The 9,261-nt window shown below is 50.3% G+C and overlaps 2 protein-coding genes across 2 annotated transcripts; one reads left to right on the top strand and one right to left on the bottom strand.

The window, feature by feature from the left end:
* The first annotated feature begins 2,248 nt into the window (after positions 1 to 2,248).
* LOC129203296 (olfactory receptor 10R2-like) lies at positions 2,249 to 3,187 on the top strand. The gene has a single exon (XM_054817621.1). The coding sequence runs from the start codon at positions 2,255 to 2,257 to the stop codon at positions 3,185 to 3,187; it is 933 nt and encodes a 310-aa protein (XP_054673596.1). The 5' UTR covers positions 2,249 to 2,254.
* A 4,500-nt stretch (positions 3,188 to 7,687) lies between these two features.
* LOC129211412 (histone H2A-beta, sperm-like) lies at positions 7,688 to 8,197 on the bottom strand. Its single transcript, XM_054838477.1, has one exon. It carries the CDS (start codon positions 8,192 to 8,194, stop codon positions 7,688 to 7,690), a length of 507 nt encoding a protein of 168 aa, XP_054694452.1. The 5' UTR covers positions 8,195 to 8,197.
* Positions 8,198 to 9,261: the final 1,064 nt, after the last annotated feature.

Below are 9,261 nucleotides of genomic sequence, written 5' to 3'. Positions count from 1 at the left end.
AGTGAGTTTAACCCCTTGCATACCTGGTTGCAGGGCTGGAGCCCAAGTCCTGTCTCCACTAAGCTCATAGGAAAGACTTACTTTCACTTCCAGCGGCTTCAAAATACTTGATTCTGCTTATTATTCTGCTTGGGGCACTGTACGAGATTTAGTTTGTCTGTTGTCTTTTGCCACTCCCCGTTTGCCACATCACCACCTCAGTTCAGAACAAACTTCTCAGTTACCGGTCTCGGCATCTTCCCACTTGGTGCCACTAAAGCCTGTGGAATACCCCCCAGTTGTAGGAGCTCTGACGTAATGCATATCCTTACATTTCTTGCTACTGAATTATATTAACCCAGAGAACAATGCTGGATAATTTATGCTGATTTTTTTTTTTTTAAATTTCCTTTTCAGTCCATACAGTTTTGGAATATTGAAAATTCGAATGGAAATCAAGGAAAAAAGTAGGTTGCTAAAAATTTAACCAGGGAGTTACTAATGAAACCAGATCTAATCTCCCAGGGAAGGTTGAGATTATGAACTATCAGATCGAAAGAACAAGGTCTGAGAGATGGCATTTCGTCATATTCTGAACCCTTCAATGACGATTCCGACAGAGGTAACTCCCAGGTTTCCATTTTATGTCATAATGACGTATTGCCTTTGGTCGGCTCATTGATTTCCTGGCCCAGAAGTTTGCCTTGTGACTCACAACTCCAATTGCGCTGACAAGAATTTCCCATGTGAATGTACTTTGCTATTTACAAGTAATTTCAAAGAATTAGACTGCCTGGAAGGAGTCTTCCCCAGCCCCCACTTGAAAGTGAAACTGTTTTCCAGTCATAATATTAAAAAAGACACTTCTGATAATTTGGAAAAAAATTTCTCCTTTTTTAGTGAGAAGAGCTTTTAATTCTAATTGCATTGAAGCCTTGCTTCATTGGTTTTCTTTTATGAATTAAAACCGTGAAGTTCGTAGTATTTCATTATGTCCCATTGATGACACTGTTACCAATTAGTCCTGGGTTTTGATTTACCACAAAGACTGTGCCCCAGAGGTCTCACAGGATATATAAAGGTGTGACTTGTTTGAATTGCAGGTATTCAGAAGACTTGTTCTATGCCCTGCATTTCTAAAAGCTAGTTTTTCTCCTGACAGGAATGTGGTTACGATGTCTATCCCCTTTTCTTCCCAGTCCTTGTCGAGGAGATAGGGAAGACTGCTACTGACATCTCAGGAATGAAATTAATGGCAAGACTGAGCAAAGTTGGCATCAAGCCGTGATTTTAGAGCAGTCATCAAAGGTATGTTTCTTTAGGTAAGAAATTCCAGCAGCTTCTGCAGGTCAGCATTGGGTTTCTGGTGTTGCACATGCAGGTAAGGGGAACCGTAGGGTCCTGAGAACTACAAAGTTAAGAGTGATCTCTAGAGCAGTGCGACGAGTGTCAGGGCTGAAGGATTTGGCCCTGTTTCTCTCTTTTATGGCACTGTGGGCATGAAAGAAACAGTTCCCTGTTTTGCCTTTCCTCGTATGTCACTCTGCATTGCGATGAAGCAGTTAATTACAGCTATGTTTTACTCCAAAAATTAACATGTATTTAAATAGCACTGACGCTGAAACTGAATGAACCAGCAGTTTGTTTTATCTGACATCACTAGCTTTTAAATACTGAACCACGGAAAGAAATGGTTTGTTGGACTGTATTTGCAATGCTAGATGAACAGTGAAGATCTTGTCCAAGCCTAAAACCATCTTTTCCTTCCCCTGTATTTAAAATGTCTGGTTTTGAAGACTGTTGCATTTCTACACAGGCTAGTCCCAGAATACCAAATTTTATTATGCAGTGAGATAAAAACCACCGGGGTTTCAGCCTGAAAAAAGCCTCAAGTGATTTTTACCCTGCACGTTCAGTGCTGTTAGACTGAGCTGCTGCTCTGACTTTGGAGTAAGATATCAAACTTGGTTTTCTGACCATTTTACTTCCTGCTGAAGGAACAGCAAAGAAATGTTTTATAATACTACATTTAATAATAATCCTAAAATGAAAGGAGAGTTTGCAAAGAAGCAGGGAACTCAGAAGGAAACAAAGTTCTCTTCCTCACTGTTATTATGGCTTCACTGTAGAAATACTGCCCATCTGTGTCGGAGGACTACTCCCTGCTGTTATACTGTCCTTGGGGGATTAGGAAGGGGAAATGGTTTTGATACTTTTCTCACCATTCATGCCACATTTCTTTTTGTCAATCACCTCTTTCTAGATCAGAAACTTCATGATGAATCAAACCAAAGTGATGGGGTTCGTCTTGATTGGATTTTCAGACTTTCCAGAACTGCGGATTCCGTTATTTGTCTTTTTTTTCCTGATTTACCTGGTCACCCTCACTGGGAATGTCCTGCTAATGACACTCATCAGGCTTCATTGTCATCTTCACATCCCCATGTATTTCTTCCTTTCCATTCTCTCTTTTTCAGAAACCTGCTATACATTTGCTATCATTCCCAAGATGCTGGTAAATCTAATAACGGAAGAAAAGTCCATTTCCTTCACTGGGTGTGCTGTTCAGATGTGTTTCTTCATTGGCTTTGGAGGCACTAACTGTCTGCTTCTAACAGCAATGGGGTATGACCGATGTGTGGCTATATGTAAACCTTTACATTACAGAGTCCTCATGAACGGCAGGGTCTGCAGTCAGCTAGTGGCCTTTGCAACGGTGACTGGCTTTACCTTGTCCCTGATAGATACTTACTTTATATTCACATTGCCTTTCTGTGGAGAGAAGGAAATTAATCACTTCTTCTGTGACATGGGTCCCGTCATTCAGGCAGCTTGCACAGAAAATAATGGCATTGAGATAGTCATTTTTATTTTTTGTATTGTGGTTGTGTTTGGCTCCTTCCTGTTGATTCTTCTCTCGTACGTCTTGATCTTCAACACCATCCTCAAGATCCCCTCTACTGAGGGGAAACGTAAAGCCTTTTCCACTTGTGCCTCCCATCTCACTGTGGTTGTGGTGCACTTTGGGTGCGCCTCCATCATCTATTTAAGGCCCAAATCCACCTATTCCCTCGAGGAGGACACTCTGATTTCTGTCACTTACACTGTGGTGACTCCCTTGCTGAACCCTGTGGTTTACAGCCTGAGGAACAAGGATGTGCGCTTGGCCCTGCGGAAAGGCCTGGGAAGAAAGTTGTGCACTGGATGAGGTGAAGGGAGCTCCCTGAATTTCTGGTGTGAATGGGCTCTCCCCTTAGGCCTTTTTTTTGTACTTTGGCACTGAAAAAGTGGGGTACACTTCAATTTGGAATAATGCTGGATGTCAACCTGGATAATCCTGTGATAATCCGTAAGAGGAGAAGGTCCGGCCAGGGAGCTGATCTGTCTCTGAGTCTCCTCTATCAGAAAGCATCTGCCCTAGTTATGCCACACAGCAAAACATGGCCCTACCTCATGGCTGGGCTGCCTGCGCACACGCCTATTAGAGTGTGAGGGAGCAGTATATGTCTCAATGACATCTTGCTCAGGGGCTGGGGCTTTTTCTGCTCGTGCCCCAGGCCTATTTCCACTTCTCTCCCTCAAGTCCTTCCTCCCTGGTCAGATTCAGAAAGGTTAAAGGGAAACACCAAGTTGCTCGGCGCCCACGTGAGTACCTCTTTCCCGCCTGAGAACGGTGCTGTTTGCATCTCATGTTCTCCCTTCCTGCACACACGCAATCTACGCCCCGCTAAAATCACCTTCTTCCCAAACACACCGCAAAACGCATTAGAGTAACTCTCTCAGAGCACACAATCTTGCTAACTCCAAGCATCCCTCAAGGTTTTGCCTATTTCTTTTCAACCACATTTTGCTTTTGAAATTATCTGTCAGCTTAAGCCCCCCCTGAGCTGAAGTCCTTGACAATCTGTCTCCCTTTGGCCACAATATGTGAGCCTGTGCTTCACCCCACTGTTATGCTCCCCTGGACTCCCCGTGGCTGACTCGAGCCAAGGCCACAAGATGCGGGTGCATCTCTTTCCAGACCTTCCTTCAAATCACGGGGCATGATGGCCGTCACAGGCCTGGACTGCAGGAGCCTCAGCTTTCAGCGGTCAGTAAAGTCCATGCCCACAAGGGCATCTCAGCATCTATATTGCATCTAATTTTTGGTATGCTGTGCAATATCGGGTGCTTTTTCCCATCTCCACCTCCCCATAGCTGATTGCGGTTTTCTCAGCAGCAATCTCTGTTTGTTTTGGATCTTGAGGGGCAGCCTCAGGGGTCTGGGGTTTGGGGAGGGATTTCACGGTAGCAGACAACGGTCACTTCCTCCCTAAGATGGCAAGGGAAGCACAGCTGAAGAGCACCCCAGGGAAGGGAGATGCAGGTGACAATGGCTCTTCCAGGGAGCAGCTGTAGCTGGAGAAGTGGGTGGAAGAACACAGAAGGAAAAGGTTGAGAAGGGAACTGAGCCTGAGCTAAGTAAAGGGTGAAATCCCAACTTTCATCTGACAGCGATCGGGCAACAAGTGCTTCAGCAGCAGCGGTGGCTGTGCCTGACCTGCCATACAGGGAATGCGCTGCCAGAGCCTGAGCCGAGCATGTGGGTGTGTATTGGGTTTGCGTGGCAAGGCTTTGGTAGCGGGACAGGGGTGGCTTCTGTGAGAAGCTGCTGGAAGCTTCCCCCGTGTCTGATGGAGCCAATGCCAATTGAATCCAAGATGGATCCGCCGCTGGCCAAGGCCGAGCCCATCAGCCACGGTGGTAGCGCCTCTGGCCCAAACGGCACAGGGGAGGGTCCCGTGGTACCCGGAGAGGAGCCGCACGAGGCTTCATTAAGGAGTCAGCGTTTCAATGATAGCAAGTCTGAGGGAGCTTCTGCAAGTGGCACGGGTGATTCCCAGTGCCCTTGTTGTGCTGCGACTGAGGCCACAGTGAGGGCTGTTAGAAGTTAAGACTTCTTGTTCTGCAAAGCATTTACACGTCTGCTGGTGACGATGCTAGGGGCTGGCTGCACAGGGCCGCCAGCAAATACTTGGTGAAGCCCCCGGGGCTGCGAGCAAAGGCAACTGCAACAACAGACAGTTCCTCCCCCAAGACAAGGACAGACGATGACCTCGGCTTCTCCGCCTGCCTTGGCCGCAGCAGCCAGCACCACCCGGTCTGCAGCTCTCCCCTTCTGCCACAGCCCGAGGGTCTCTCGGCACAGCCGCTGCCGCTGTCGGTGCAGGGAACGCAGGCGCGGCAGGCGTAGCGGGGGAAGACGGCTGCCAGCTTTTGCTGTGACTCCCGCTTGCCCAGGTACCCAGCGATCCTCATCAGTCTCGTACCACCCGTGCACAGGGGAATGCTCCTCGTCACTTGCCTTGTCCACTCTCACGTCCATAATAAATACAACCCTTCTTCTGCTTGCAGGCACACGCACAAATATATCTACACGTTTCTTTTAGTGGCAGCTTGTCAGGAATAAAAGCTCAGCTCGTGCTGGTGTTACACTGAATCTGAAAATTTGTTACTGCGGTTGGGATGGCTAGACTGTGATCAGGATACAGAAACAAGGGTCACCCCTTTGGAAACACCAGAAGCGCCCCATTTCATTTCTTTATGCACGATTGGTGTAACACAGAGGCCTCTTCCCGGTCACCACCTCTAGCTCTTCCTCCGTCTGACTTTTTGTCCTCTCCCGCCTTCCCGCGTTGGCCGTGATAATTCTCTCTACAGCTCCAGGATCCCCTTTCATCCAAAACATTGCATCTGCAGCCGTCTGCCATTGCTGACCCCTTTCCCTCTCTGCACGCATTTCCTTTCTTCTTTTTGCATCCATTTTCTCTCCCGTCACGTGCCTTGAAGGCTCTGAAAAATCCCCGCTGCCATTGACAGCAGGTGTGCATGTGCCCCCTCCGAGTCCCTCGGCTCTGCCCATGCCCACGTCCCCCGTTCAGGGCTCGGTCCCACTGATCAGGGTTCTCCCGCAGCGCCCCGTGCAGTGGAAACAACCCCACTCCCTTGGAGATGCCTGCTTCCTCCTGTCACCCCCGTGACTGAGGAAGAGCGCTGTTCTTCTCATGTCACGTCCAACGGGGACAACCTGGCGGAGGGGACTGGAAGCTGCTGAGCCAGCAGGGCCAGTAGCAGAGACCTTGCAAGCAGTGACAAGGCCGGGACTTTGAAAACTTCAGAGGCGGCATCCGTTCACCCCTTCTCCACTCCAGTCTTGCCCCATAGCTGGAAAAAATACCTTGCGATTGAACAAACAAACGTGGAATATGGCTTCTTTCACAGACAGAAATTCTAGCGCAGATGTTTAACACACCTCAGGATGGGTCACACTTAGGGACATGCTCTCCTGCATCTCTTTCTCATGGCAGGCTATCCTGTGCCACACCCCTCAACACCAGGAAAGGAGAGACCCAAAACTCTGGTTACCCTTGGCTTATTTTCACATGTCAGGTGTTGGGGTGGGTTTTGTAACCTTTGATTGCCCTAACACACTGGAAATGTTTTAAAGCTCTTACTACTGCCGCAGGCGACTGTTGCCTTTGGAGCTCTGATTATTAGTCGGCAATACCTGTTTGTTTTATCAATTCCCCATAGCATCAGTATTTATATCATTTACATGAGTAACAAGAGGTTTGTGGTGCCACGGAGATAGTTTCCCAGGTGTCTTAGAGATGTGTTTACGTGCTACCTATTGTCTCTGAGGTTTAAAGGCGACGGGAGATGGATGTATCTCTCCCCTTGTCTCTGGTGGAAACCACTTTTGGCACGTGTTGATAAACAAGAGTGAAAGAAAAGTGTGTTCCTAATTGTCCTTGAGCCAAAGCACTTCATGCATTGAATTTCTATAAAGTCCTGCAATGAGCTGGGTCACCTGTTTGTAGCAGTTTTAAATGGGATGCATTTACCAAATGGAAACCAGACAACACACGTCCCTATGGCACGTACACCCTTCCTTTCTCTTCCTCTCCTCTCGTGGAGTTCCAGGGAAAACTAACGTCAGCCTAGACATACAGGATACACACTTAACACCTCTTGCAGTGTGGAAATAGATAGGAAAAGTGGGGAAAAATGAGTAACAGTCACTGTCAGAAAGTGGCTTTTCCTGCCTTCCCCGGGTCCCGAGTGGGGGATACGCCCGATGGGAAGTTCCCACAGGAGAGTCCTTGTGTGCTTCACCTGGAAGAAAGGCGGGGAGTGTGCTCAGCCTGGATCCAGAACCTGAGGGCTCTCCAGGAGCCATGGGAAGAAAGGTGTGGAATAGACCGGCTGCCGGGCTCTGCATGGGCAGGCAGCTGTGGGACTTGGGGTGCTGGCTGTGATGAGCCCAAGGGCTTTCCTGCCCTCCCCACCCAGGAAGGGCAAACCCAGCTGGACTGCGGGGCACTTGCTGTCTCTCCCATATTCCCCCTCGGGACAGCGCAAGAGGAACCTCCAGGACCCTTTGCTCTTCCAGACGCCTTCACTCTTACCATCCCTCACAACCCATGCCTGCAGGGGCAGCCCTACAGCCTCCCTTTGCAGAGCTGTGTCCCCATGCCCAGCTGCATGCCCTTGTCCAGACAGGAGATGCTAGTCCAACACACAGCACAAAAGGCCCCATGTCCCGCATGGCATGGCAAAAACGTTTATTGTACCCTTACATCATAGATATGGAACTGGCAAGAGCCCTGCAAACGTGAAAACCCTTGCCTTGCCTTGCTGGCGTGGGGCAAGAGCTTCTGCTTTTTGCTCACTTGACAGCAGTGGTGGCGCGGGCAGGTGCACCCCTTTGTCTGGGGCACCTCTTCTTGCCCTTGGTCGTCTTCTTTTTGGAGGGTGAGGCCACGCGCTGGCTTTGGGGGACAGCCCTGCCGCCGCCCCTGGGCACACCGACTCGCAGGAGCTGCTTGAGCACGGAGTTCTTTTGCACCGCCGTCTGCAAGTGCGATGGAGAAATGCGCCGCTGCTTGCTCTTCTTGGAAATCTTGCCAGCCACATCCATGGTCTTGTGCGTCACCCACTGCAGCACCGCAGCCAGATAGACGGGGGCCCTGGCTCCAAAGCGCTCAGCAAAGCGGCCTCTGCGCAGCTGCCTGTCTACGCGGCTCACAGAGAAGAGCAGCCCGGCCCGGGAGGCCCGGGAGGAGCGGCTCTTTTTGGCCTTTGCTTCGCTGCCTTCGGAGGGGTCCCCAGAACCTGTCGCTTCCGGCTCCCTCTCCTGCTCGGGCACCGTGCAGACCTCCTCTGCTCCAGACATGCTGCTCGCAGCTTGCTCACGCAGGAATCTCCACGCTGCGCCTTTCCCCTGCCCTGCCTGCCTTGCCCGCCTGTCCTTGCGTTCCTTGCTGGCCCTCGCTAGTGGCTCCTGTCTCCAGGCTCGGCTTGCCAGGGCCTGGCCAAGCCTTGCCTGGGCAGGGCGTCCCCACGTGCTCTCCCAGGATCGACCCCTCGGTGGAAGGGCTCAGCTCAGGGCCTCTCCTGCGCAGGCTCTGGCCCTTCGCTCACCTGGGCAGCGGGCGGTGAGGGCTCTCCTAGGGTGGCGGGGACCAATAGGAAAGGACTTCCTCTGCGACCTCACCTCCCCGCTTGTGACATCATCCCAGCTGGCTCCACCCTTTGCGGGTGAGCTCAGGGAGCAGCTCTGCTCCCCACCTCCGCTCCTGTTTTCTATGGCAGAAGCTTTCCCAGCGCTTGGCACGGCGGGGAGCTGCTACAGGGCCAAGCGCTCTCCTCTGCCTTCTCCTCCCTGGCCCTGCCCTGCAACATCTCTCCCTTCAGCCCTTGCCTCTGCCCTCCCACCCAAACCCACATTGCACTCTTGGGGAGAGGACCTCCTTCCCCTTGCCCTTCCCCATGTCATGGGAGCCGAATCACAGGCTGCCCAGACAAGGGGCCTCTTGTGTCCTGTTTGTCAAACCCTATCACCCCAGAAATGTCAAGAGTAGAGACGTATTAAGCAGTGACAAAGCCTGGAGTTTGAAAGTTTCATTGCCAGCATCCATTCTCCCCTCCTTCATTCCAGTCTTGCCCCTTAGCTGGAAAAAATAACTGATATTTGTGTCAGGTGTGTGAGAGAGAAGTGGAGTCCCCATGCGAGTTATGTTTCATCAAGTTATTGACAAATTCTGCTGGTTTTGGTGTTTACCTTCATGTACTTGCCTGCTCTCACCAGCAATATCTGCATAGTGGTGATAGTAAGGGTTGATCATTCTCTCAGTTTCTCCATCTCTCCTTCTCAGAGACATAGTACACCTTTGTCATTGTCCCCAGCATGCTAGTAAATTTGCTAAGAAAGCAAAAGGTCCTTTCCTTCATGGTACATGC

This window comes from Grus americana, chromosome 1 (genome assembly GCF_028858705.1).
Source record: "Grus americana isolate bGruAme1 chromosome 1, bGruAme1.mat, whole genome shotgun sequence".
NCBI lineage: Eukaryota > Metazoa > Chordata > Aves > Gruiformes > Gruidae > Grus > Grus americana.
The sequence above is the reverse complement of the archived record's forward strand: the minus strand, read 5'-3'. Positions and strand labels throughout refer to the sequence as shown.